This window comes from Diaporthe batatas, assembly GCF_019321695.1.
Source record: "Diaporthe batatas strain CRI 302-4 chromosome Unknown Contig00006, whole genome shotgun sequence".
Taxonomy (NCBI): Eukaryota; Fungi; Ascomycota; class Sordariomycetes; order Diaporthales; family Diaporthaceae; genus Diaporthe; species Diaporthe batatas.
This window is the reverse complement of record NW_025408553.1, coordinates 2,074,483-2,102,468: the sequence shown is the minus strand read 5'-3', so window position 1 is coordinate 2,102,468 and position 27,986 is coordinate 2,074,483. Positions and strand designations below refer to the sequence as shown.

The window sequence follows — 27,986 nt, the reverse complement described above, 5'->3', positions numbered from 1 at the left end:
GGGTATTCCTTGGACCTACAGCTTTCCAGCAGGCCCAGCCGGTCGATATCGAGGGCTCCACAGCTGAGGAGGACCAAGATCCCATCTTCAATGGGCATGCATCTGGAGTACACGAGTGCGTTCCCTCTTCCAGCGACCCCTTCCTCCAGCATTTCCAACAGCTTGCCACCGTCCTAGGCCCCTGTCCCCCAGGAACAAGCCGATTCTTCCCCACTACTAGTATCGATGAAGCCATTGCTACGGCTCCTAGCCATCAGAGTGCAGGCGAGTCCTCCGAGGGGTAAGATGTGCCCCGCTAGTTAGTACTACCTGGTTTTGAAGACAATGACATGGTTCAACAGAATGAAAAGGATTGTGAGTGCGGGGTGAGACAGTTGCCAACTGCCAGTGCTCTGTTCCAACAACACCTTCCTGGCGGGATATTTGAAGCCTTGCGATAGGGGGGAGGCCCGGCTCTCTGTTTATAGATATCTCCTGCGGAGGTCATACTTAGTGCTAGTGCGAGCTCGACAGATATTGGAGGCGGAGTTCTAATTCAGGTAGAGGTGTTTTTACGGTGGGCGCAACTAATTTTGATCTTCACCGTGCTGGTACTATCCCGCACAGCATTACTTGCCACTTTAGGTGGCGTCCTGAACAATCCAGAAGAGACGAATAAAATAAGAAAAGAACAAGGATTCCCCAAATTTTGTCCCTTACTATTACAATGGTGGTTCGCCCAGAATTTCTTTTCGCTTAAACAGGTTCTCCTTTGCCTAGTTCTGCATACGCATGTTATAATACTGTGTTCTGGGCAAGAAGAGAGCAGCTGTTGACCGATAAGTACCTAGGTAGGGCGGTTTGAATAACATAACCAGTGGAAGAATATTTTCCAAAGAGGCTCGGAATGCAGATACATAGATTTCAAACCTAAAATATGTTCTTCGTGGTATTTAGGCATTTCTCAGAATTCCACACTGAAATCTGTTGAAGTTCATCGAGTTTCCAGAGAGAGCGTACCTATATAATTTGAATTACCCATGTGCCTCATTTCCAAGGTTGCAACCACACCGGAAAGATTAAAATAAACCATTTAATTTACTTTTCCAAAACCGGGAATACCAGCCGTCCGACCCTAAAATTATTTTTTTCAGCGCTCATGCCTGCGCAGACCTCGAAGTTCCGGAGTACCTTTCGTGCACTCCATAGGACTGCACAAGGCTTCAGTCCCCAGGGTGGCCAACGTCCCAAGTTTATCTAGGTTCTCTACATATACTTAATTATCCAAGCCAAAAACGAGTATCTGTCAGGCTCTCATATCGGCTTTGCTGGTCCAGCCAGGCTTTTCGTTTCTGGATGCACCACCCCCTGAGCCCTCCCTTGTCCTGTTCCCCAAGCCATCGCAAGCCCTGCTTATCAGGAGGGCAAAGGTGACAAGCCATGGAAATACCCCCAACAATATGAGATCTACAGGAATGTCCGTTCCTATGACCAGCGCTGCGGTTATTGGCGCCGCCAAGCCAACAAGCCAAGCTTGATGAAGTTCTCGGCGACCTCGATCGTATATCCCGGTGAGGAGTCCGCTGGCAACACAAGTCGACAAAAGTGCCCCTACGTCCCCACTCAAACTCTTCAAAGGAGCCTGAGCTCTTATGACAGCAGGGACTCCGTCGGTGACCCAGGCCAGTAAGCCGCACGAATAGACATACTACATCCGTTATCAGCTGAACTGCAAAGGTGTCGCTCGTGAGGCTCACCTCCGGGTGCCTTTGTGCAATGCTCCTAGCTGCAACAGCAGTAGAGCAGATTGCAGCAAGAATGTCGAAATTCTGGACGAGAACCTCCCAAATGCCCGGCATGATGCTCTTTATCGGTTTCCACTGTTGACTTGCACTGGAGAGGTGCTTGGGAACAAAAGAGACGTCTTTGAGGTAAATGATGTCTTTGAAAGATACGCAGAAAACAAGAAACAGAGTACGACCAGTAATAGATTCATGTTCTTATACATCAGCAATGGAATTAGGCAGAAAGCATATCCGGGTCTCCTATAACCCGCCTTGAAGTAAGGCGGACCATCTGCCCGTGTTAGTGGCAGACGAGTCAAATGGTTGGCTGATCTTCCAACCCCTGCCACGGGTCTTGGGTGCTATTGGCCGCAGCCGATGATGACCCACGACGTCGACCATGAACAAGCCCTGCTGTTGCTGGTGAACGACTGCGGTCGGCCATGGAGGACGCCCGTTGTTGCTCATAGGTTTTGGCTTTTAATGAATCATGAGCTCCGACCAGGCCTACGCAACACGTATTGAGCCACTGTGAGCAAGCGGAGCCTTCGGCCACCAAGGAAACCCACATGCCGAGCCATGAAGCTGTGGGCGAATAGTTGATGGGCGACGCAGCAGGACTCGCTCGTTGCTGAAGAGCTCCCAGGGGCTGCGCCAAGGGTCTAGGAAAGCGACACCCAAAGTCGTAAATACCATGAACGATACCACAGGAGATGGGCAATTAATAACTCTCCGTTCTTCAAATTCAAAACTTCTTCTTCTTGACTTCTCCAGACCACTTTTCCAGACCCGACAAGCTCATTACGACTTAACAGCCGAGCCATCGCAAACCTTCGCAAGCCGCCGCAGCTCGTTCAACCCATCCAACCCGTCGCTACCACCTTACTTGCTGCACCTCATCTTCACTCCAAATACTGTCACCCTCAAACCGAGAAGAGAAAACAGGAAGAAAACAAAGGAATCTTTTATTTTGGCTGCGCGAACACGGTAAATATTCACAATTCCCATGGCGCTCAAGGCACTGGAACTGTCTCTGTGTGCAGAGCTTCGCTTCAAAGTGCTGTTTGCCCTAACATTTATCTACTTCAGCGCAGAGAAATGCCCGACGACATGAGAGCCGGCGAAGCAGAAGACGACGGGGAGGCTGAGTGGGGGCTGAACGGCGACGACGGCGCCCCCGAACGGTCCCCGGCACAGCGTTGGGCCGGCACTATCTCCGGCATCACCATGGTCGTGACTGCTGCCGTCACCATACTCTTCGGCCCGGAACTCAATGCCCAGGAGCACTTTCTCTCTCTCGACCCGCAGGTTCTCAACACCGTGCACTGGGTGTAAGTAAGATTTCTCCAACAATCACTCCCGAGGGGACCAGCAAGCAGACTCTAACTGTCACGCCCATGCAGACTGAACGGTGCCTGGGCCCTGTCCTTTGGGCTGTATGCCTTCCACGGCCAGTGGGGCGTGCTGGAGCCGCTCCCCAGAAGCTGCCACTGGCTCGGCTCCATCTCCGTCGTGGCCATCGCCCTCGCCCTCGACCTCAACATAACCCAAAGGATGCCCGTGTCCAGCTACGCCCTGGCCGTTACCATTGTGGTGGAGTGGGTGTACCGCTGGGTCACCGTCGTCTGCCACGTCGTCGAGGTCGCGGTTGGGGCTGTCGTGGTGGTGCTGCAGACTACGGGGGACATTGCTGCGGCTGCTGGGGGCGTGGCTGCTGCTGTCGGGGATCTGATGACGACTGTTGGCAACATGGTGGGCGCAGTCGGCCCTCGCTTAGGCGTGCTGGTCAACGTCCACCTCTGACGGCGCGCCGGATTTTGGAACTGAGCCACACCCCACCCCCATCCCCACAATTATTCCGAGACAGGCCTTACCGCCAGTCCCGGATTCCTGGGAATAAGCTTAAGTTATAGCACTTTTCTTACCCAGAAGTGAGACCGGGACCCCCCGGCGGCCTGCTACAACATTGGGGATGAAGGCGTGGACTTTGAGGTCGTGTAAGATAGATGTGCATTTATACTGTGCACTTTGGGCTTGCACAGGTTCTTTTCTCTTGTATTTACCTTATACTCTCAGCATGATGGGTTTTTAGATAGCTAAATAGAAAGCACTTGACACAAGCCTCCGTCTGAACTCCGCCGACTGTCTGCTGCTGCTGTCCTCCGACCATTGGAACTACGTCACGGCTATACTTGGATGAGCATGGTCGTGATGGACCCGCTATCAAATGGTCCTTTTGCCAGTGGTTCTCGCTCCTGGCCAGGATCCCGGGGCCTTGACAGCTCAGCTGCCCCCACCATCTGTCTCTATCAGCCCCTCCCCATTGCTTGCGCTTTCGTGCACTCCGAGTCGTTGGCTGCCCTGCTTCCGAATACCACAGCAGTACTTCCTCTTTCTGCGTGGTCACGCACTTTCTATAGATCCGCTCGTAGACTACATTGCTTTCCTTACGATCAACTTATGTCCTTTCCCCACGCCGTTTGCTCGCTCTCTTGTCGTACTTAATTTTCTACGTCAACCTATGCCAGTTGTGCTCCGCGTCACGAACTTGTCAAAGTACCTAGGTATCCGTCCATCCACGCCGACCTAACCCTCGTTTTGCGACTCTAGCGTACCGCCTATTGTCTCACTTCCACGTGCCTCCCGAAGCAACAGGCCCTTGGTCTCCAATGGCGACCGAGTCACAAGACGACCTCTTCTTCGACACGTGCTTGAATCAAAATCCCGATGGCATAACGATAAATGCAAGTCAAGCAGCAATGAGCCCATGTTGGACTAGAAACTCATTCGCGCCTTATTACGCAGGGAAAGCAACATGCAGCCCAAGCCAGTGGCAGCCACTTTCTTCCAGAGAACCCATACACCCATCACACACCGTATCGACGAGAAGACGAGGACTCGACACTTATCGAAGATGATTGTAACTTTGACAGTCCCGCGGTTGAACAGCCGGTTCCTGGTCGAGCTTCAGCGGCAAGCAACCGTCCAGCGGAAGCCACCAACCGCTCAGAGGCCAGGAGACTCAAGCTTACCGACACACTTCAAGCTCTCTGTGGACTTGATATAGAGGTTTTCAGGCTGAAATCCAATCCAACTGTTACAGAGATAGAGTGCTGTGCCAACTTCTTTTCCGGGATACTTAAACCGCCACGGGCAGTGACACCTGATGACGTTTTCAAGTGGTGCCGAGACTATCGAGAAAAACAAGGAGCTCGGCCTACTATCGTTGCGGGCTCTCCAGACGGACTCTTATTGAAAATGATCAGCATCAACCACAACCCGACAGGCGAAGAAATGGAGAATTGGTCAGAGTTCATCTCCAGCTGGAGCGGCCTGGCTTTCACATCGAGCCAGGTCTTCGACTGGTGGAGAAAGAATCGGTCAAGACAGAACCCGAAGACGGGAGACGGCCCGCCTGGTACGGGAGACGACACAATTGCATCTAACGGCCGCGACTCGGCTTGTGGTGCCAGGACATCGGGACTGTCTGGCTCCGGTAGCCGACTTGCAGCCCAACCACAATGCTCTGAGCCTCCGCTACCCCCATACACCATAATTTCTCCGCGCCTTCCGGTTATCTGTCCATACACTGGGTGTCCTGTCCAACTCACGACCCTCTCGCAATGGAGGAGGCACAAGACCGCACACTGGCCGACGAAGTACGGCTGCCCATTCTGCTACGAGAGACGACGAGCCTGCGGGCTTTGTCGGTCACCGTTGCAGCCCCCTGAGGCCAGCTCTATGGCGGAACATGTGATGACTTGCGTCCAAACCAACAAAGGGGAGGTCAACAAAATCACTGGTGGCAACAAAAATGGATGGTGGCAGGACCGCAACAAGCTTAGATCCCACCTAGAGACAAGACATCGCGACAGAGCTCCGGAAACTTTCTCCGACCAAGTTCTTGAGACATGGAGGGTGAGCAGACCTCAGGTTCACACGACTTGCAGGAATTGCAACAACGACTTCTCGTCAGGGCAAGAACTTGACAAACACTATGAAGCCGAGCATTTTCGAACGCAACGTAGAAACAATACTCGCGATGACAGAGTTTACGGGGACTACTATGATGCTGACGGCAACAACGGCGGCGGCGGCGACGACGAGGACGACAACAATTTTTGTGCTGGTACATCAAACCAGAACCGTCATTCATCACAGCAGAATGGACAACACGGAGGGTCTGCCCACAATACTCGCCAGTGCCCCACTGCCAGAACATCGAACGCAGCTGGCCAACAAGGGTCGGGTGGCATGCAAGAAATGAGGGGCGGCAGAGATGATATACACATGCCCGCCATGATTCCCTCTGATGGAATCGCCCTTCCCGACCAATACATGACCTTCGACCCAGACCCTACTCTTCAATTAGAGGCTTTTCTCCGGGATATTGGCTCCCAGTTCACGGACCAGTAGGGGCGTTGGCCCAGTACTGAAGTGGACGAGACCTAGGAGTGGCTACATGAGCTCTGCAGCCCAACGAATACCCCCAGCAAGGTCTTCGACCTTTCTCCACGACTAGTCAGTGGATCCACTGCAACTGGGGACTCGGTAGGGTATCCAGTCAGCGATCAAGAGGTGGCGAGGAAATCCAAAAACCTTGGCTGAGCTGCTTCCGATCATTCCTTAATGGTGGCTGTCTTGTTGCCGGCCAAGCGGGCAACTCCCCATCGGATCGGTCAGGGTGTACAATGCCCAAGGAGACACAATAACGCTGACAATAGCACGCCCACTTGAGAAAGAATCATCGAGAACCACTGCTTTATACAGGACGCATTTATATACATGGCACCCACCGCCTGTAAGCCAACACTCTTGAGGGACGGGGTACCACAGCTAAAATTTGTACATCGGACCTATCGACACGTTTCTCTCCCGGAACAAGCACTGAGTGGCGCATTCAGCTCTAGAACGGTCGCCGACTCGAACACCATCCGGGTTTCTTACTGCATATCATGGCCCAACAGCCACATTTCGTGTTGAAAGGCAGACTAGACGGCGGGTTTCTCTGGCGAGGTGGGACATTGCAGCTTGGCTTCGGCGATCAACAGCCTAACCTCAGCCCACTGGGACTTTCGTAGTCGTTCCACGGCGGTGCACAGCTCTTGTATGCACTGTTGAAGACAAGTATTCAAATTACAGTAGCAGTCGTCTCGAGTATATACAAACCTGCAGCTGAAATACATACACTCCCAATCACCTGGGGTTTTCCTCCCAAGGCAGACCAGTGCAGTTGAATCCAGTCGGGTCAACAACATTATCACAGAGGTAATTGGCGGGGCGCGTGCCATTGACCGAGTCGACAATGTCGATGCCCTCGACCACGATGCCCGTGCAGGGGCTCGCGGCGCTGCACTGGATGTCGCTGACGACGTCGCTGGCGGCGGTGCCGGTCCAGTTGAGCAGGCGCAGGTCGCGGATGTTGAACTGGCTCGAGTCGCAGCCGCCCGACGCGCCGTTGTAGCTGGTGCACTGTGTGACGGCGAAGATGCCCGCCGAGTCCTTGAGGTAGAAGTCCTCAAAGGTGATATTAGCCGCGTAGCCCAGTCCGCCGCCGCCGCCGTTGGGCGGGTAGCCTGTGGACTGGCCGGTCCATGTCTTGACGTAGGCGCCGTATCGCATGTTCTTGTTGATTGTGACGTTTCGGATAGTCACGTTCTCGATGGTTTCGAACTCGCCGTCTTCGGGGGTGTCTCTTTTAGTCACATTGCTGGAAATTCACCTTGGAGCAAGGGGGGAGGGGGGAGGTTGCACTCACCATACTGCCCGATGCTGCCGATTGCGATTCCCAGGCCAGTGTAGAAGTCACAGTTCTCAATGAGGATGTTGGTGCTGTTGGCCTTCATGGCAATGCTGTCATCGCCGTTGTCGACAACCCAGTTGCGGAAGGTAATGTTGTTGGCATAGATGGTGTCGGCCCCGTCGGTCTGCAATACTGCTCAGTCTTGGTGCCCTCTTGTTCTCGAATTTCTAGTAATGTTTGGAAGCTTACGTTCAGGGAGGAAAAGTCGAACCCGACGGGATGCTCCAAGTCTGTGCTATTGACATAGATGTTTTCCAGGAGCACATTCTCGGAGTGGATGATCGTCATTGTCCTAGACGCTGGGAGTAAGTGACCGTTCCAGGCAAACTCGGAAACATTCGGGCATATTCGGCGCGTTGAGTAGGTACTTACCACATTTGACTCTGGACGAATCGAAGGCCCTCAATAACAGAGTCTCTTGTGCCGGTATAGGTGATAGAGTGTGGGCGTCCAGGGTAGTTGTTTGTGCCGTTGATGTAGTCATACCACACCTGTCCATTGCCGTCCAAAGTTCCATAGCCGTGGCCATCCCAGGTGATGCTCTCTCCACCAAAGAGCCAGGCACTGCTCTGGTTCTGGTAGCCCACCGGGAGTGAGTTGTTCAGCCAGTACTCCACGTTTTTGTCCCATAGGAGGGTGCCCTGGTGGTCAACATCGACGTTGCTCAGACCTGTAGTGTTCATGACCGTTTTGACCGTGTAGGTCTGGTTCAGGAACACCACCTTGCCTCTGTTGGCAGCGTCATTGTGGCCACACTTCTCAAAGGCCTCGATGATGGCCGGCGCCGAGTCGGTGCCGTTGGGCTCGGGCTGCACGACACAGGTGTTGCCAGCAGAAACTTCAGGAGTAGCCTGCGAGAGAACGAGGGGCAGCTGGAGCGCCGCGGCGGCTAGGGTCTTGCGCATGGTGAGAGACATGATGACAAGGGCCTTGCTGCTCAGGGACATCTTGCTCTGTGCTGCTCGCGGATCTTGCAGCTTTTTATACTGGAGAGAGTCGTGAGCCTTCGGGGGTGAATACACCGCTCACGGGTCCGCTATGTCGTCACTGGGGAAGACGTTTCTGGGGTCTGGGGGATGTGTCCTGTGGGGGTCTCCCAAGTATTTGTGCAGATCCCAGCCTGCCCCTGGATGCTGTATCCACTATTCCAGTGCGGCAGCGGAAGGCATTTAAACGGCACCGGTGACAGTCGTGAGGGAGCAAGAAGCATTGGGTTCCTTGCGGGACATAGCCGAGGTCGAGGTCATTCACACTTGATACAAACCTGTCATGAAGAGGCCAAACGGAATTCAATACGTCTTACACTGGATGCTCTCTAGTGTGTTTCCCCGGATTTGCGGTCGGAGAACTCCTCGCTCGGCGCACAGGCCGCCCACGCTTTCTCTCCGAGTCAAGCTTGGTCAAGAGATGCCAATTTTCTCGCCAAGAGCTTCCCCGGCCCACTCCCGGCCCGACTCTTGGAAGGGTTGATGCTGCCAACGGCGGGCGATAACGGACGAACCACTACGATTCAGGGCAAATGGACGGAGAGCCACATGCAGATCGGAGCAGCATTCCAAGCACGTGCGTCAGAATGTACATCTTCGGAAAACGCCCGTCAGTTCCTACATTCTAAAAACACGGCAAGTTCACCTTGCAGGCTGTCTCTGCAATCATGATGGGCACCACAGGCAGGCTGTAAACAAATCACACAACAAAACTTCTTTGTGTACTGTTAACGACCTTTCGGTATCGTGAAACGATTGTGCTGCCATGAACCTCCAGTAGGACTCCCCGCCTGTTGTCTTTCCGACCTGGCATTCTTGCCCAAGCTTCCTAGGTATGGCCTCCCTGGCCCAAGTCCACGCCATCGACCGCAGTCAAGCAAACAAGCCAAATCAGACCAGTTCTTGGAGGGGATGCTTCTTGTCGTGATCTTGCTAGTTGTTCCTGGCGTTCTTCTTGTTCCCAGCCTTGGTCTTCCGCTCCTCCCTCTGACGAATCATTCGCTGCTCTGACTCCAACATCTCCTGCTGGCGCCTGTTGTGTCCATCCAGAAGCCAGAGGCCCATGAGACGGCAGAAGCGCTCTGCCAGCGGCTTGTGCTGGGGGTCCTCCTGGAGGAACTCGTGAAGGGAGATGCGGATGTCCGCAAAGTCCTGGAGGCGGTCCGTGGCGTATGACTCAAAGGTTTCCCTCATCAAGAGGGTGAAGTGATACTCTTTCAGAGTAGTCACTGCCGCGGTTGCGTGGTTCACTCGCAAGTGGTGCGGGAAGAGCTGGCGCTACAAACGACAAGAGGACAGCGTTAGTAAGGAATAACCATGGTACGGACAACAAAGTCTGAAGTCAGAGTCGTCATGAGAAGCCGTTTTGGTTGTGGAGAGGCTAGGTTCCGTAGCTTTGTGTTGATAGGGAAAAAGAAAACACAACATACAGAAACATCAACCATGAAGGCAACAGTCTCTTCAGAGACCTCTTTGCTCAGTACCTGACGACCGGTGTCGGTCGCCTCGCTGTCATCGGCCTGGGCCATCTCACTGGTGCTGCCAGCCTGTGGAGCAAGGGGGTTGGTGTGGTCCATGTTGATTTATCTCGAGTCCTGGAGTATGGCGATTGATCTCGAAGGCCTGGAGTGTGGCGGTTGATCTTGAGGTCTAGGGTGTAGGGAATGTCGTTGCAAGGGACGAAGGGTGGGACGGGGTTGGAAAAGATTTTCGGAAAATGGGAGCTGGCAGTCGCTCAATTCGACGTTTGGTTGCTGCCAAACGAAATACAAGGTGAAGCAACAACCAAACAGAAACACAACTTGGAGTGAATATCGGCCCTGCGTTTGAACACTTGATGAACAGGGCTGCCACTTTCAACATCAGATGGTACACATGCATACCCTAGGGTACTCACAACACAGACTTATTAGGGAGAAGTAAATGTGTTCCATCTCAGTCAATGATTTTGTCTGGCTACTTGGCCAATAGGCTGCATAGACAAGTTGGCACCTAAGAGTGAAGGGCATTCTGTCATCTACTAATGGACACTGAGTGGCCTTTTGTGGCCTCAGAATAAAGGGTATGAACATTCTACCAGGAGCACCCGAATGGAGGTATTACCTACCTCCACACTCTCACCATTGGTCCACCTGAATATGACGGTCCATGTTGAAGCTTTCCCTGCGTCAGTGAAAGTCTTGCTTGAATGTTTGACTCTGGTCCAAACAAACCTGGGACCAATTCCAGTCATGTGAGTTTTGTCATCTTATCAAAGAGTTGTTAGAATTTCCTTTAACGATGTGCAAGATGGTTCTGTTGTTGTGACTGCAAAGTCTACCTCTTTAGTGGCATGTGTTACCTGAGAACTCGCACATCACAATATGAAGAGATCTGAAAGGTTTTTAAGTGCATTTTCCAATAGGTAAGCCAGCCCCTAGAGACAAATACAACTTGGATTAGCTGGATTAGTGGGCCTAGAGTACCTTTCCACCACTTCTTCTACACCCCGTTTTCAGGTAAAGTAAAACAAGTTAAACTCTAGTAGCTAAGCTACTAAATTATATATAAATTAGAGATTTATATTATTAAATTATATATTATATATATTTAATCTTTACATTTAATTTTCTTTATTTTTAATTTTTTAAAATAAATTATTATAATTTAAAGAGTTATTATAAGTTAATAAAAAGATTAAAAATAGAAATCTTAATTTAACTTATATTTTAAATATTAAATAAAGTTTAATAAAGTAAATAAATAGTAAATATTATATTAAAGTATTTTAATAATATATTATAAATTTTTCTTATTTATTTATTTATATATATTAATATTATATTATACTTTAAAAATATTAAATAATATAAGTAATATATTTATTAATATATATAAAGTAGTTTAAATAATCTTTATATAATATAACTTATACTCCTTACAGTTATATTCATTACCCATCTTATTCATTTAAGGTACCTAGGTAGTTTACCGTAGTAAGTTAGTGGGGAGCTAGAGTGCTTGAACATTGGCAAACCTTGAATTTGCCGAGGGTGAACCTTCTACCGGACCCGCTTACTTTACATGATCTATAAGTCCGACCCCTGGGCATAGTGGTCCATCCTATCTTGTGCAATGCAAAAGGATTGCGACTCAGAATTTTCAGAATGAACAGACGCTTCCAAATAACTTTCCTGTAGCTAATCGACGTACCCGTGGAATAGCGGCCGGCCCTAAATCCCCACGGACATGACTTTTGTCATTTTTACCACCGTGCTCTTGGGCCTCTTGGCCAAAATATTCATCCCGATATGGAGGAACTACGTCGCTGCTCGGGAGACAGGGCTTCCTATCGTTACAAGCCTGATCGACCCGACTAGTGCCTTGTGGGCGTTGACTAAAAGAATCTTTCTCCCATACCTGAGCCTCCTCCCCGGCGATGTTGGGCGAAATTCCAAGCTGAATGTTTTCGGCTGGCAGTTCAGGGCGAAGAATACTGTACACCAACGCCTCGGTAACGTTTTCGTGCAGGTCACACCATCGCACAACATCGTCAACATTGCCGACCCGGACTTGATCCAGCAAGTTTTCCAAAGAATTGATGATTTTCCGAAGCCCCGTCAAATATACCGTATAGCACCCATCGAATCGCGCGTATAATGAAAGAGGCTGACAGCTGTGGCTAGGGCGTCTTGAGGTCTTTGGCCCGAATCTAGACTCGGTAAGCGCAATTATGATGACAGATTGATTGACCGAGCTGACTTTTCTGCAGCTCAACGGCGATGACTGGAAGAGGCACCGCAAATTGACCGCACCAGCTTTCAATGAACGCGTGAGCAGTCTAGTCTGGGAGGAAGGCTCAACGCAAGCTCGCCTGCTGCTAGAGGTGATATATGCCACTTCGACCAGAACCACACAGAACATCACAGAAACTTGTCAAGCTATCGCGCATCACGTACTCGCATATGCTGGTTTTGGGGTGCGCAGTCAACACGGCATAGACGTTACGGACCTCCCCCCTGGCCATCAGTTGGCTTACAACGACGCTCTCTGTACTGTGCTGGCAAACATGGTCCTGGCTATTGTAATGCCAGCACGCGTATTGACGTCTTCGTTGGCACCAAAGCGCTGGCAGAAGGTCGGACTCGCCTTTCGGGAGTTCAGCAAGTACATGCAGGAAATCCTTGAGCAAGAGCGTACCACGACCGAGAACGGGATCGCCGTAGGGGGCTCACCCCGCAGATCTGAGTCACTCACAAGCGCCCTTATCAAAGCGTCAGAGGAGGAAAAGAACACCGCAGGCAAAGACTCAGCTAAGGGCTTAAGCGACGAGGAAGTCTACGGCAACATGTTCATCTTCAATTTTGCGGGACAAGACACCACCGCAAATACTATGGCCTACGCCATCGCGCTCATGGCCATCCACCCGGAGATTCAGGAATGGGTTAGGGAGGAGGTAGTTGCTGTCTTTTCTCAACACAACCCACAAGAATACGACCAGGTCTTCCCTCTCTTAAAGCGAGTACGAGCACTAATGTACGAGACATTGCGCTTATATCCACCGATTGTCTACCTGCCGAAGCTGACGTCGTCAACTCCGACCGTCCTGTCAGCAACCGACGGCGACTCCCAGCGTCGAGACATCGTGATCCCACCCAACAGCTACGTTGTTGTCAACTTCATGCACTTACATTGTTCGCATGAGCTGTGGGGCAAAAATGCACTGAAATTTCGCCCAAGCCGCTGGATTGCAAGCCCAGACTCCCACGAGACCTCTTCCGGTTCAGGATACTCGAAAGATGAAAAGCTGGAACGACCACCACCAGGTGCTTTCATCCCATGGGCTATGGGGCCCCGCAACTGTCCCGGAATGAAATTCGCCCAGGTCGAGTTTGTGAGCGTCATCGCATCGCTCCTTGTAGATAGCCGGGTGGAGGCTGCGCTGCCTCCGGCCCTGCAGGATCAGGCGGAGCTCAAAGGCTTGCATGGAATGGAGATCACTGACTTAGCCAGGGAGAGACTCAGTTCTGTGGTGGAGGACTCTGATGTGAGGGTGACAACTACAATGTTGAGACCGGATGAAGTTTGGCTACGCTGGCGTAGGATTACTTAATGGTTTATCTTTGTTCTTCTTTTTAAAGACAACCGCTATATCTAACAAATCAAGTGTGAGGCCAGATGACGTATCGTAAATTTATCAATGTTATTGACACTGCATACTTGATAGACTCGGACGCTGGGTCTTGAGCGTTTACTACTGTACGAAGGCGCTATGTCTTCGGACGAAGGCGGAATAGAAGCGAGAGCGAAACCAGGAACATATTCGGGATCTACTTCCTTTGAAAGAAAAGTTTAAATTGACATCATATCCAAACTTGAAATCTCGCTTCTCTTAAACACCATTCGATCCGTATCTTCGGCAACGCAACAGCAACATGGATGCTTGTAAATAACTGTAATAGCGACCCATTGAGGTCGAGCCCCTCAAGATTTCAGATCACCCGTGCTGCTGAATGAAGTCTCACCTGCACACCATCATATGGCGTGTTTGCAAGTGTGAGCCCATGCCGGATCTTTCTGTCCGCCACAATACTGCTATCTAGGTTATCAAATCGCTGCAGCAATCTGACAACGACGTACGCCACCTCGGTCAGTGCGAACTGCTGGCCAAGGCAGGCTCGTGGGCCACCTGGTATTTCCTAGTCAGCTGAAATTTCGCGAGAAGCTTTCAGTGTCAAGCTCTTACTTACCATTGAAGGGCAGATATTCCCATCCAGGTCTGGCTTCTTTGAACCTCTCTGGCCTGAATTCTTCCGCGTCTTCCCCCCAGAGGTCTTTACGGTGGTGCATGGCATGAACACAATATTGGATCTCCATGCCTTTCGGGACGAACACTGGTGCAGTTCCGTCAGGTCCTCCACCCGTGGGTAGAGTCGTGTCTTTGACGATCGCAGTGCGACCATTGATGGGAACAAGGGGAAACAGCCGCAAAGTTTCAGATATGCACATCTGAAGGAATGTGCACGACTTGAGGGAGGAAAAGGTGATATCAGTAGAATCGCACGTCTCCCAGTCGCCAAAGTCGCGGATGACGATCTCGCGTAGCTTATCATAGAGGTCTGTGTTTTTGCACATCATGATGAAGAACCAGCCCAACAGTGATGCGGTCGAGTCACGGCCGGCAACCAGAATGGAAAGCAATTGGCCACGGAGCTCGATAGGATCTTTCTCGACCTTGGCCAATCCTTTCAAAATGTTGAAGCCATGGTTTTCATCCTCGTCGTCTTCTGCCTTTTGTTGAAGAGCCAGATTGACAAAGTAGTCTATGTGCTTGTGCAGTTGCGCCGCAGCCTTGTAAAATCGCCTCGTGTGGCCCAATTTGTGCCACGCGCCAAATCTCGAGGCAAATGCCATCCAATCCTGTACCTAACATTGGAACTATTGGTCAGGATTGTGGGCTTGTGACTGCACATAGAGCAAGTTCAACTTACCTCATCAAAGGATTCTGAGAACGTCTGCTCGTCAACTCCACCATTGATGACCTTAGACGTGGATCCGGGCATGGCGATCAACTGGCTGTCAACACTCTCACCGAACAGAAATTCCGTCGCAGAGTCAAGCGTCAACCGGAAGAACAGCGGCTGAAGGTCAAGAACGGGCGTCCATCCATCATCTCCAGGCGGTCCGATGGCACCCAAAAGATTTTGAAAATGCCTTTCCTCGAGGTCGAGTTCAGAAACTCTCTCTCGCGCAAACTGGGGGCGCATTAGGGCACGCGCATGTTCCCATCTCGGCCCGTCGACAGAGAAGATCCCATGTCCAAGAAGGGGAAAGAAAATGCTCGCACGATTGTGGCCGCTATGTGGCACAGAGACAATTTGGTCAACAACTATATGGGGGGAAACAAAGGAGGACAGGAATGGTAGAGGCTGAAAGGAGCCTGGAGCAGATTGGGCACGACTTACAGGCCGTAGTCACTGAATTGCGCCGCTAGCATGGCTTGGATATTCTTCGGATCACAAGTAATGTAGGCATCTTGGCCCATGACTCTGCAGGCAACGGTAGAGACGACGCGGCCACAACTCTCAGAATTCTTGACAAAGCGTTCGATGTAATGCTCAGGACATCTCTTTTCTCTGTCGGCTGATATGATGCGAAGCGCATTGAGCACGCCTAATCTGTCAGAGAAGATGTCGAATGGTGCTGGGAGGCATCCCCATTTTTTCGCCAGGATGGCCTGATGGCGGGTTCGTATCAAGAATTTGATGACAAGAAAGAGAATGTGACAGAACAGAAATGCTGCTAAGAAGGTCAAAAGTCGTTGGAAATTTTGCATCAAGAGCATATTGTTCGTGTGTGTGTGATCAAGTGTAATAGTGCTCAGGCTTGTTTGCAGGCTTGAGGGATTGTAACGAGTTTCCAACTTTTTTTCTTTTTTCTCTTCTTGTTTTCTTCTTCGGTTTTACTGAGATGAGAGGGATATCAAGCGGCCATGTCATCTAAGAGCAAGTTGACGCAATTTGATGCCGGGAAAGCATAGGTTCAACATGTCGCCCAAACATGCCCAGGTGGACAGTAGCTGATCCCCGAAAACAAAGTTTGTCATTATCCGACTTGCATCATGTCCGATCAAATTTGACAACCGGGAGCTACGATTTCCCGCCTATTCCAGCGAGTACTCAGCCACTGTGAGCATGTTCTGTCTCCTATGAGTGTTTTCATTCTGTCCGCACCTAATTGCCGCCCGGGTCGGGGACCTGAATAGTTCCAGAATCCAGGAGCATAGTTTGTGCCAAATCAAGGAGGCTGGGCTGCCAATGTGTGATACATAGTACTCAGCGGTCAACGTCCAGCATCGCACACAGTGTGCGCCAGAAATGCGCAAAGTCACAGTACTTCGCAAGCCAGAATCGGCCATTTCCTACGACCATGGCTTAGGATGCCAGACCGAGCTGCCAGACATGACGGCCATAGACACCTTCTTCCGTCAAGCGGGAGTGGACCTGGCCGTCCGTGCCTGTAGAAAGGCAATGCGTGAGAGCGGCTGCACCGCGGCCGACATCACGCACACCGTCGCAGTAACCACGCTCCAAGAACCGCCTCTGTCTCCCAAAAGCCTGCATTGCTCCCAGCTAACCAGCCCCAACAGGTCACAGCAACCAACCACGGCTGCCCAGGCTACGACGTGCTCGTCGCCAGCAAGCTGGGCCTGCCGCCGTCCGTCGACAGCATGCTCCTGCAGGGCGTGGGCTGCTCCGGCGGCCTGTCCCTGGTGCGCGCGGCGGCCAAAGTCGCATCCGCCGCGACGGCCCGGAACCGCCCCGCGCGCGTCCTGGCGTACACGTGCGAGATCTGCACGGCGATGCTGCGCTACGACCTCGCGACGGCCGAGGAGAGCGCAGACATGTCGCTGCTGAGCCCGGCCGCGACGATGCTCTCGGACGGCGCCGCGGCTTTCATCCTCTGCAATGACCAGGGACGCGAGGGTCTCGCGCGGGGAGTGCGCGGGGAGTGCTTGCAGCTGCTTGAGTCCGAGAACATGGTTGTCCCCAACACCCATGCGGATGTGGGCTTCTTTGCGGACCCTAACGGCATGTGATGATCTTTCTCCGGAACCCTGTTCGTGATCGTTTAGCTAATAGACCGCCGCGTCAGGCTACCGTACGATTTTGGGGCGTGGTGTGGTGGCTAATCACATCAAGAAAGCTATCGCGTTGATGCTTCCAGGCATGCTTGCTTCTTGCCATCAGGCGGTTGGGGTTGCGGGCATCAGTCCATGTGATTTTGACTGGGCGTTACATCCTGGATCTCCTATTATAGTTGATGGCATCAAAGAAATGATTGGACTGGAGGACCATCATGTCCGAGTGACGGACGAGGTCTACAGGTCCAAGGGCAACTCTGGCTCTGTCTCGGTTCTGGAAGTTCTAAGCCAGCTGCTTTCTAAAGGGGCCGGGAGGAATCACATCATTTCGGCTTCATACGGCCCCGGTATCAATGTTGAAATGGTAGTCTTCAGGAGATGCCCTAAGAGTGATAGCGATAGAGACTAGAAAACACGGCGACATAGTCACATGCTTGCTTAAAAATACATACAGGGTAGCCTTTGGTAGATTGAAAGCATACTACAAAGATATGCTAGGCATGAAAGACTCTGTATTCCTCTATACATTCAAAGTTCAAAAAGAGTAACAGATTCGGGAAGCTTCCTTGTGTTCCTTGTGTCGGAGTGTCGGAGTCGACTCCAAGCACTTGAGATAGACACATATTTGTCTCGTAGTACGTTCTAAGAAACCATGTGATATAAATGCGTTGGGAAAATGGAGAATAAAGTTCTGCGCTGAAACCTTCATCTATGTAATGGGGTTCCCCTCTCTTATCTGCATTCTCGTATATCTCGCACTCTTCTTGGCAGCATACTACAGAGATAGGCAGTAAGTTAAACTTCCAGCAATGCACTACGGAACGCCGGGAATGCCACCAGAAGCCGGGGTATCGACCGGTTTGGGCTGCGAAATACGTTGGTGATTCCCATTGACTATGTGAAAACCGCTGCATCGGCGGCAACTAATACTTCGCGCTCCATATAATAAGAGCGGTATTCGACCCGCGCGCTCCCCTCTCCTGAACCAGTCTGGAGTACCCCACCAAAACATATGTGCCTATTGAATTCACCTTCTCTTCAGAACAGACAATCATGCTGGGTCTAGATCTCCAAGTAAAATTGGCAGCGTCAGTTCTGCTTGGCGGACTTCTCAGTGCAAGTATCCCTGGCCGTAGGACGACCGCAGACCGTTCTCGAAGCTGACAAGAATAAACCCAGCTCGCCTTGTATCTCACGGCAAAATGCGTCTACATGCTATTCTTCCACCCGCTGGCCAAGTATCCAGGTCCTCGACTTGCCGCCGTCTCTGAGGTCAGGAGCACCACCCCCCCCCAATAACCCCCACGAACAACTTGAAGCTTTAGATGCTCCCATCTCTATCAACCAGGCTGACAATATGACAGTTATGGCAAGCGTGGCTAACTGCCTCGGGCCGATGTTGCCTGGTCATGCAAGACCTGCACCGCAAGCATGGTAAGCCCCCGGTGTAGCCACAGATCCACACCACTCACATGGACTCGTGACTGAAGAGAGACCTACTCCCAGGCGACATAGTCCGTGTCGGGCCCAACGCGTTGTCATTCGCCACGCCAGACTCCTACATGACCATCTACGGGCACCCCAAGCAGGGCCAAAAGAAGTTCATCAAGGCGGCGGTGTACGACAAGGGCGAGCGCCGCATCGCCAACGAGCGAGACCCCGTGGAGCACGCGCGGCAGCGGAAGCTGCTGTCCAACGCATTCAGCGCCCGGGCCCTGCGGGACCAGGAGGTTGTGATCCACCACTACGTTGACCTGCTGGTACAGCAGCTCAACAAGCTCGGCAGCGGCGGCAGCAGGCCTGTGGATGTCTCGGCGGCCTGGAACTGGCTGACCTTTGATGTAATAGGTTAGTGCACCCCCGGAGCACTTGTGATCTTGCATTTTTCTCCAGTTGCTGACCGAGGTTTATCTCAGGCGACCTGGCGTACGGGGAGTCGTTCGGGGCCATAGCGGAAGGGTCCTCGTACTGGTCATCGCTGATCCTGGACGCGATCCTCTGGGCCAGCGTCGTGCGCCTCATGAAGCGCAACCTGATATTCAAGCTCGTCCTCCCCTTCTTCTGGCCAAAGGGCATGGAGGAGAAGCTGCAGAAGCACAAGGAGCTCGCGGTGCGCAAGGCCAAGAAGCGCCTCGAGCTCGGCACCAGCCTCGACCGCCAGGACTTCTTCAGCCACCTCATCAAGGAGAACGCCCTGACCGAGCGGAGCCTGATCGGGAACGCGCGGAGCCTGCTCGTTGCGGGGTCCGAGACCACGGCGTCGGGGCTGGCTGGGATCACCTACCACCTCCTCAGGAACCCGACATGCCTCGCGAAGCTGTACGAGGAGGTCCGCTCCGCGTTCGGCTCCTATGAGCAGATCACTGGCGACTCGACGGCTGCCCTGCCGTACCTCCACGGGGCCATCGAGGAGGGACTACGTCTGTTCCCGCCGGTGGCATTTGGGCTGCCCCGCGACTGCCCGGGCGCTGTTATCGACGGTGTCTATATTCCGGAAGGAGTTGTCGTCGCAACGGAGAACTATGCCATATCTCGTGACCCGCGCTACTGGGCTGATCCCGAATCGTTCCGGCCGGAGAGGTGGATTGGAGAAGGCTTAGGCGACGACAAGAGGGCCTTCCAGCCTTTCTCGACCGGTCCACGTGCTTGCCTGGGGCTCAATCTGGCGTACCTAGAGATGCGCATAGCCCTGGCCAAGGTAATCTTTGTGTTTGACTTGGAAATGGTCTCGGAGATCGACGACTGGACCGCAGCTTGCAAGAGCTATGGCATGTGGAAGAAACCAGAACTGCTGGTTAAGTTCCGCCCACGTGAGAAGTTAAGGGGCCTTGAGTTGGTCGGGTAGTGTCAAGAAGAAGAGCTGGAGATGGCGGTTTGTATTGCTAAAGATCAGATTCATTTAGCAAAAGACCCCCCCCTCCAATTCTCCCCTTTTGAGCCTCTTGCACCATTTTTCCACTTCTAGATAGCCTAGATAGCTTAGATAGCCCTTGTCTGTTTTGGCCTTTCCACATTAGCCAGCTCAAAAAACTCGGTATTAACCTGCACATACGGCCCACCTCATGAAAGCGCGCGTGCAGTAGACCACACTGTTGGATTCAACCGCCTCCTCAATGCGGGTGTCAGTCGGTTGGGAGAGTGTCAGACTGAACCCTTACTTCAGTTCGTACCTAGGCAATCTGAAATTCATGTGTTCACCACATCAACCGCATTGTCTTTTGCCTATTTTTGCATTTGTTGATGGGGACTCCTCAACTGAGTTATGGTGGCTGTCAGGCTGTTGGATTAGTCAGAGTGGTTGGATGGACTCTGCCTATTGAGACGTTACCGGTCAACCGTTTCGGGAAACGTGGGGGGTTGGATGGCCGTTGTTCCCCGCACCCGACAACCATGACGGCGGGAGCTTGGCTGGTGCTTCTGTGTCTGACGGTGACATTGACAGGACTTGGCTGGGGGTTTGGGTTTGCGCTTCAGCCCTTCAGCACATTTGCACGTACGTCACTCGGAGGTTGTTGATGGTGTGCTGGGTGAATTGCTGAGTCAACAACGACAAGCTCAAGCCATCTCATCTCCTCGTTGGGCGTGTGGTGAATGCAAAACAGTCCAAGCTGGCAAGATTTGAGCCTCGGCACGATGTTGATTGACTGACCTGCAAGAAACGGAGGCCCGAATACGGTGAGCGGACCCCTGCCCCCTTGGGAAGGTACCCCGTGGGGGAGGTGGCTCCCGAGGTCCTGCGGGCCCGCGTGCCTGCAGTTGTTATCGTTTTCTGGTCCTCTAGAAAATGGGCTGGCGCTTGGCCGTCCCCGCCACCAACTACAATTCATCACAGCCTGGCGAAGGATCCCGTGGTTGCAATCAATAACCAATGCACATGCACTCAAGAATCTTGATGCCTCATCGGTCCTAGCCCTGCAAGATAGACAACCAGACAACCAGACGGCGAGATCACCCCCTCCTTGCTGACTTTGCTTACTCCTCCCGGGCATTCCTCTCTCACATGTCGACAATTATGCTAGATGTAGCCCACTTTCCTGCACATTGATTTGCCAGGTGTTGGTGATGTGAGACACCAAGCCATCGAGCGAGTCTGAAGTGCTGTCCCGGCAAGATGCGAGCCTCAGCACTGCGCTCCGCCGTCATGGCCATGACGGCGTCGAGTCTCGCCAATGGCCTCACCCTCCCCGTTCCCGACGTCGAGGGCGATGACGGTCCCTCGTCGGCTGCAACGGTCAGGATTCTCGTCTGCGGCGACTCCATCTCCCAGGGCAGAGAGGGCGACTTCACATGGAGGTATCGGCTGTGGGAATGGTTCCACAACAACTCCAACGCACAGCCGACCATGTCGACGACGACGACATCGACGATGACCTCATCGGCACAGAATGACGCACCACAGTCTTCCTCCACCGGTGCAGGAACCTCAAGCAATGGCAAAACCACTTACCCAACGATCCAATACGTAGGCCCCTTCAACGGGACCCTCCCGGCCTCGGTCGACGCCATCAACGTCGACCCGACCAACCCGCAGACCTGGGGCGCCTACCACCCGACCGTGTCGCCGCTCTTCTCCCCCGGCGGCGGCAGCTCCCACTTCGCCGTCTACGGCCGCCCCGCCTGGCAGGACATCGAGCCCATGCACGGCCAGATCACGACCCACCGCCCGGACGTCCTCATCCTGCACCTCGGCTTCAACGACATCGGCTGGTGGGGCAACAACGCCACCGACCTGCTCCTCAGCGTCCAGCGCCTCGTGTTTAACGCCCGCCTCGCCCGCCCGGACATCAAGATCCTCATCGCCGACGTCTCCCACCGCCTCGCCGTCGCCGGCAGGGAGGACATCGAGGGCACCACCAACCAGTACAACGACCTGCTCGATACCAACGCCGCCGCCTGGTGGACCGAGGGCAGCCCTGTCGAGGTCGTCAAGGTCAGCAAGGTCTATGACTGTGAGTTTGCACCTTACCCTCCCCCCTCTTCCATCCGCAACCATCAATACTAACGTCACATCCTCCTCCCTCCACAGGCCAGACAACCGCCTGCCCCGCCGGCATAGACGGCCTCCACCCCAACTCCCTCGGCGACTTCCAGATCGCCCGCGCCTACACCCAGGTCCTGCACGACAAGTTCCACTACGGCGCCGCCCCGCTCGAGGTGCCGCCCCCCGAGACAATCCCGGGCTTTCTCGCCTCCTCCTCGCCCGCTTCCTCCTCCGCCGCAGCGGCCGGCCACCCGCCGAATCCGCCAGTCCACTTCCTCGCCGCCGGCGCGGGCCTGTTCTCGCTGGTCCTCGTCGCCGCCCTGAAGCCCGAGTGGCTGCGCCTGCGGAGGGGCCGCTTCGGCCTGGGCGGCGTCATGAAGGGCCGGTACCACCTGTTGCCGTCGAGGTGATCTATGCTCGGCTGGCTGGAGGGTAACAGATTGGGAAGAAAAGTGCATGCATGGTGTGCGTGTATGGTATGTATTTCGTCGGCTTACACGTCGGTAATGTGGGGCCGGCGGACATGCAGCCTTGCAGGCCCCACAAGCCACACTGGATGTCTGGTCGCGCGTCTAGTGACGCGTTAGGAAACAGGCAGCAGGAATGGCATAAGGTGATTTCCATTGTGATGGCCGGCCTACGACCTGACTTGTGCCGACCGACCTGAGGGCAAGAGGGAAGAGGGGTGGGCATCGATTCACGTATGAGAGCATGCACTTAGCGTGGCGTACTGACATTAAGGGGTCATGACAGCCACGAGGACACAGATGACCTATGATATATATGTCCTTCCGGACGGGGAATCCGGCGGTCCATTACGACGAGAAATGTATAGACAGACCTACAGAAAGACGGAGACTGGGTAATTAGGCAGACGATACCATCATATTTCTCATTCTGCAGCTCACTCACATGTGCTCTTGCAACAGGTTATCACATAATTCGGGTGCCTGTCAGCGATCCTATTATAATGACGTCTTTGCGCTCCCGTACTGGCCATACATACATACGTTTCAAACCTCGAGAATAATTTCTGAGCAAAATACCCATGGTGTGCTCCATAATCCGAGTACTCTTCTCCAGACCAAGCCACCCCTGGCCACCAGAACCCGGAACCCAGCCCCGGGGAGCCTCCTCCGCCCACTTCAAGCCCACCAATAAAAGTAAGAACCACCGCAGACGCAGCCGGCCTCCTGTCCCCAGACACGACCACCGGCAGCCCCTCGCCGCCACGTGCAAATCCGACGCCGCGGCGTGGGAGTCCTACGTCAACATCCACATGTGGTGAAGCGGCGAGCCCGGGAAATAGAGAACGAGCTGGAGATAAGCACTGCCCGTCGGTATGAGGCACGGTCCGTCTGGCGGTGGGGGTATTATTCTTGTGGGTGCTTGTTCCTGGCCCACGGCGGTGGAGTGCTGGAGGTTTTGTACCGAGGGGAAGTACGGGGTATCTGGGGAACTGTTGAGGTGGGCTGGGGGGTCTTTTGTGGATTATTATAGGCTTGTATGCTTGATATTTGCTTCTTTGTTTTTGTGTCGCCCTTGCTTCTTGCTCCTGTCCTCACGGATGGACTTGGCCTGATGAAGCGCCATCCTGTGTAGAGGATAAGTATATAGTGGGAGAGCCAATCTTGTGGATTGGAAGCTGCTCTTTCACCTCCACATCCTGTGGAGTAGGTCAATTTATTTCCCTGGGATGGTGGCCCGTCTGGTGGCTATGTTACTTAAGTACATACAGACCCGGGATCATGATGTGGTGAGAACCAATCAACGACGGCGTAAGGTACTTATTTATTATTGCTCCGATTTGTCTGCCATCTACTCGGGCTGGGAACCCCTGGCCTCTCCTAGTGATTTGACAAAGTATGTAAACCGATGCTATCATGTATCAGAGCAGGGTTTGCAGTTTGGAGACTCAGCTCAAGTTCTCAGTAGTATTGTAAAGACGTTGAGTGCGCGGCTCTCTCATTTCACCCAGTCCACTTATCAGCAGCGCAGCAGGTGTAGAGGCCGGGGATACAAGGTGCCATTTCAGTGCAATTTCGATCCACTCTTGTTCCGATAGCAGCACCAGAATAGAGAGCCCCCAATCTCGTGGCCGATATATGTTTGACCAATCCCCAAGAGACGACCCATCCATCAAGCCTTAACAACCAGCATCCTCCGATCCCGCGTAATCCGCATGTCAACAACCTCATTGATATGATGCCGGTGAACCGCAACCCGGAACCGAGAGCCCCGATCGTCCCGCAGCGCGGCAGCCTTTCTGATGTAATCATCGTTCAGCCTCCCCTGCTCGTCCATCATGCCCTGCGACCATCGCATCCCGGGGGCCTCGTCCTCCCCCAGCGTGGCCGGGTCGACCACGCAGACCTGGATCCTGAGCTGCGCAAGGCCGTCCCTCTTGGCGCCGTCGACCTGGCGCTTGAGCGACTGCCACGTCCTCTCCATGGCTGGGCCGTCGGCTAGGTGCGCCATGAACGCGTTGGGCCGGGCCTCCTCGCCCGCGCGTTGGTGGTGATGGGTGTACGTGCCGCATACGCTGATGCCGATGCAGCAGGCTAGGCCTAGAGTGTATAGGCCCGGGCCGTTCTCGTGGTCTTGTTTGGCCTCATCCATCGCTGTCTCCTTGCCTGGGTACATGGTGGTGTAGTGGAGTCGGGACTTGGCGGTGATGGCTAGACTGCTTGAGCTTGTTTGATGCTGCCCGTTCGGCTGGGTGGAATGAATAGTCGGCCTCGCTTTGGAGTAGTGGAGGAGGTGGGTTGGATGTAGCATCGTTTGGAAATTGGAAGTTGCTGAAGGGCGGAATTCAAACCTTGATCTGATCATGAAGTGAATGAACACTTCCCAGGAGTGACACCTGGGCGGCCACTTTCGCTTGGACGCACAAAACGAGGTTCTGGTCGTTTGCCTGGTTCGAATCACTTACCATGCTGTAATCAACAACTTAATTTAGACATAGTGACAATGATCAGAGAAACGCTGTTCTAGGAGCAAAATCAAGTTGGACAACAAGTGCGATCTATGACTGACTACCTCTTCACCTGCTCTGGCGAGAAAAGGGACGAAGAGACAAGCCGCGATGGAGAACACATGGCAGGCTCACCAATGGTGACACTTCACCAAGGTTGATTCCTGGCTAGAGTAGGGGATTCTAACCTAAAGTGATTAGGTAAATTCCGGGTGGTGGTTCGGCCTGCAAATGGCATCATTACAGACACATGGATCACGGAAACACTGGGTGATATGTAGCTGTTGATGCACCTCCCGACTGCTTTACCTCTGAAATCTTCAGACAACCACGAGTTGAATCACAATTTCGATAACTGAGGGAGATCCAAGGTAGCTTTTGAATTGCCTCCTATGATAGGTCTTGTTGCCTGCCCGAGAAAGCTTCCACTTCCAATCATTGCACACCAGTATCAGGATGCTGCCGCACCTGTCTACGATGGATGTGTTCCACAACTCATGTGCCTAGTCATTTTTCCCCACTTTACAATCAATCCGGCAGGTTTCCCTAATTTTACATGGTTGGAATCATTGCTTCGGCGTGGGAGTGAAAATTGAGGTCCTCATATCAAATCTAGTAAAGACAACACACGCGCCCCTTGCGCACTTCTACCGACTGCAGTAATTAGAACTACATAGGGGTGGTTTAGTTTCTAATCCCCATACATAGAATGAAAATGGCGCTTTTGTATAGTGGTAAACGCTCAAGACCCAGTGTTCAAAAAAGTTTGGTACCTATAGAAATACAGAGAGAATACAGGACATCTGTGGATCGTCACCTCAGCCTCGTGCCGTATAGACAAGGCTAGGGAGCATTGATCCTGACGGCGACGTTGAGTATTGATGTAAGTAACCCAATGGCTATTTCTTATTGTGCTAAAATACTGAGGTACCTAGCCAAGTTTGGGGCTGGCAGAAATGAAACAACTTCACTTTTCCATCTGCTTTTAGTCCTCGGCAAGCTCCTATCCGATATCACATCACTTATTACCGTAACACCGCCACAACTTTAAAACTATAATAATGTTATATTAAAACTAGGTGTGGCTTAAGTCCGCTCTATACACTACCCCTATGGCTTATTGCCACCTTATAAAACCTATATAGACTTATATAAACTTATATAATAAGCTACCTACTAACTTACTTAAATCCCCTTATTTGTATACTTCTATATAAGTTAAGGTTAGTTTGTGAGGCCCTATTATAAGGTATATTATATCTATCTTCCGTACAAGCACTGTTTGTAGTGTCTTATATAGCATTGTGAAAACCTATTTATAAATAGAGAATTATATTTATAACCTTATAGTATTAAAAACTTCTTTATATATTTTATATAAGTACTTATATTCTTATTTATATTATTACACCCTCTTTTCCTTTTTCTTTTTTTTATACTTACCTATTTACCTTTATTTATATCTATATAACTACACTTAGATACTATAAACTCTATTATTACTAGCTTTTTTATTATTTTTAGTCTATTATTACTACTATCTATTCATTCTTTATAAATATTTTTACTACTCTTTACACCCCTATTCTCTTTTAAAGATAATAGGTTTACCCTTTATTTTATACTATTAGTTTATTTAAGTTCACTATTAATTATATAGAATAATATAGTATTATATAATATAAAGTTAAATAATATAGAATTAAATAACCCTTTTAGTATATTTATTAATTAAATAAATAGTAACTATAATTTATACTTTTTAATATTTATTATAGAGTTTATAGTAAACGTTAATAGCTTAAATTATACCTATATAAAGGTATAGGAGTACTATATCTCTATACTTTAGCCTATACCTAAGTATATAAACTAAAATAGCTTTACATTAGTTTATAATATACTTTATATATTTAGTAGTGTAGATATAGGTATAATAGTACTAGTATCCCCTATATAAAGGTTATTTTCCTTAAATTTATTTCTTTTATTTAAGGATACCTATTAGAATATAATTTTTAATAGCTTTAAGGAAGTTTATTCACCTATATATAAGGAGCTTTATATAAAGCTAGATTAGTTATAAATATTATATTAGGTAAAGTACTATAAGAAGAAGCTATACTATAAGATTAATATTTTTATAGATATATAAATTAATAAAGGAGTAATATATATCCTTATTTATAATCTATTATATATTATTATTATATAAAGGTATTTAAAAACTCTTTTAAAAGGAGTAATAAGATATATATTAATTTATAACTATAGCTATAACTTTATATTTACTCTCCTTTATATAAAATAATCTAGGTATAAATAAATAAGATATTATTAAGTATATAGAGGATCTATATTATATTAGGGGACTTACTAGAAAGAATATCTATAAATATATATTTAATTATCTAGATAAAAGTATTATATATTTAAAGGTTATTAAGATAGATTAATATTAATTTAAATTTTATTTTTTATATAGTTTATAATTTATCTATCTCTTTTATATATTTTATATAAATATATATAGAGGTCTCTACTTTTAAATAAATAAATAAAAGATAGTTTATATTTATAATTTATACTTACTTAATGTAAGAATTATAAAAATAGATTATAATTATATATAATTATATAAAGCTATTTTTATAATACCTTATATTTCTCCTTTTCCTTTACTATTTAATAATATATATTACTATTTATCTTTAAATACTATTATTTTATAATAAATAAACTATAAAAGTACTACTTAAAGTACTACTAAGTTAAGCTAACACCTACCTTCCCCTATAATAAGTAAAGTAGATTATATTTACATTATATAGAATATAAAGCTAAAGTTAAAAAGTA

The 27,986-nt window shown here is 50.7% G+C and overlaps 9 protein-coding genes across 9 annotated transcripts; 5 read left to right on the top strand and 4 right to left on the bottom strand.

The window, feature by feature from the left end:
* Positions 1-2,861: 2,861 nt before the first annotated feature.
* Positions 2,862-3,566, top strand: KVR01_006188 (uncharacterized protein; the record flags this gene model as incomplete). Its single annotated transcript, XM_044781545.1, has 2 exons — positions 2,862-3,094; positions 3,167-3,566. The coding sequence occupies 2 exons, from the start codon at positions 2,862-2,864 to the stop codon at positions 3,564-3,566; spliced, it is 633 nt and encodes a 210-aa protein (XP_044644991.1).
* Positions 3,567-6,959: 3,393 nt separating this feature from the next.
* KVR01_006321 (uncharacterized protein) lies at positions 6,960-8,513 on the bottom strand (the record flags this gene model as incomplete). The annotated part of the gene is made up of 5 exons (XM_044793350.1): positions 6,960-7,194; positions 7,237-7,444; positions 7,522-7,690; positions 7,756-7,858; positions 7,939-8,513. 5 exons carry the CDS (start codon positions 8,511-8,513, stop codon positions 6,960-6,962), a joined length of 1,290 nt encoding a protein of 429 aa, XP_044645124.1.
* Positions 8,514-9,485: 972 nt separating this feature from the next.
* On the bottom strand, positions 9,486-10,129 carry KVR01_006393 (uncharacterized protein; the record flags this gene model as incomplete). The annotated part of the gene is made up of 2 exons (XM_044793054.1): positions 9,486-9,830; positions 9,983-10,129. The coding sequence occupies 2 exons, from the start codon at positions 10,127-10,129 to the stop codon at positions 9,486-9,488; spliced, it is 492 nt and encodes a 163-aa protein (XP_044645196.1).
* A 1,651-nt stretch (positions 10,130-11,780) lies between these two features.
* Positions 11,781-13,644, top strand: KVR01_006032 (uncharacterized protein; the record flags this gene model as incomplete). The annotated part of the gene is made up of 3 exons (XM_044785208.1): positions 11,781-12,162; positions 12,218-12,252; positions 12,304-13,644. The coding sequence occupies 3 exons, from the start codon at positions 11,781-11,783 to the stop codon at positions 13,642-13,644; spliced, it is 1,758 nt and encodes a 585-aa protein (XP_044644835.1).
* Positions 13,645-14,273: 629 nt separating this feature from the next.
* KVR01_006319 (uncharacterized protein) lies at positions 14,274-15,094 on the bottom strand (the record flags this gene model as incomplete). The annotated part of the gene is made up of 2 exons (XM_044785252.1): positions 14,274-14,957; positions 15,023-15,094. 2 exons carry the CDS (start codon positions 15,092-15,094, stop codon positions 14,274-14,276), a joined length of 756 nt encoding a protein of 251 aa, XP_044645122.1.
* Positions 15,095-16,492: 1,398 nt separating this feature from the next.
* Positions 16,493-17,130, top strand: KVR01_005968 (uncharacterized protein; the record flags this gene model as incomplete). Its single annotated transcript, XM_044783773.1, has 2 exons — positions 16,493-16,609; positions 16,681-17,130. The coding sequence occupies 2 exons, from the start codon at positions 16,493-16,495 to the stop codon at positions 17,128-17,130; spliced, it is 567 nt and encodes a 188-aa protein (XP_044644771.1).
* Positions 17,131-18,737: 1,607 nt separating this feature from the next.
* Positions 18,738-20,020, top strand: KVR01_006059 (uncharacterized protein; the record flags this gene model as incomplete). The annotated part of the gene is made up of 2 exons (XM_044794562.1): positions 18,738-19,023; positions 19,092-20,020. The coding sequence occupies 2 exons, from the start codon at positions 18,738-18,740 to the stop codon at positions 20,018-20,020; spliced, it is 1,215 nt and encodes a 404-aa protein (XP_044644862.1).
* Positions 20,021-20,988: 968 nt separating this feature from the next.
* Positions 20,989-23,603, top strand: KVR01_006365 (uncharacterized protein). The gene is made up of 3 exons (XM_044787618.1): positions 20,989-22,124; positions 22,202-23,018; positions 23,086-23,603. The coding sequence occupies exons 1-2, from the start codon at positions 21,287-21,289 to the stop codon at positions 22,564-22,566; spliced, it is 1,203 nt and encodes a 400-aa protein (XP_044645168.1). The 5' UTR covers positions 20,989-21,286; the 3' UTR covers positions 22,567-23,018; positions 23,086-23,603.
* Positions 23,604-24,295: 692 nt separating this feature from the next.
* Positions 24,296-24,799, bottom strand: KVR01_006299 (uncharacterized protein; the record flags this gene model as incomplete). The annotated part of the gene is made up of 1 exon (XM_044793638.1): positions 24,296-24,799. The coding sequence occupies one exon, from the start codon at positions 24,797-24,799 to the stop codon at positions 24,296-24,298; it is 504 nt and encodes a 167-aa protein (XP_044645102.1).
* Positions 24,800-27,986: the final 3,187 nt, after the last annotated feature.

Bases quoted from the DNA above. Each gene is read 5' to 3' on its own strand.
- KVR01_006365 (XM_044787618.1), top strand. From the start codon at position 21,287: ATGCGAGCCTCAGCACTGCGCTCCGCCGTCATGGCCATGACGGCGTCG. The intron at 22,125-22,201 runs GTGAGTTTGCAC...CTCCCTCCACAG, and splicing joins GGTCAGCAAGGTCTATGACT to GCCAGACAACCGCCTGCCCC.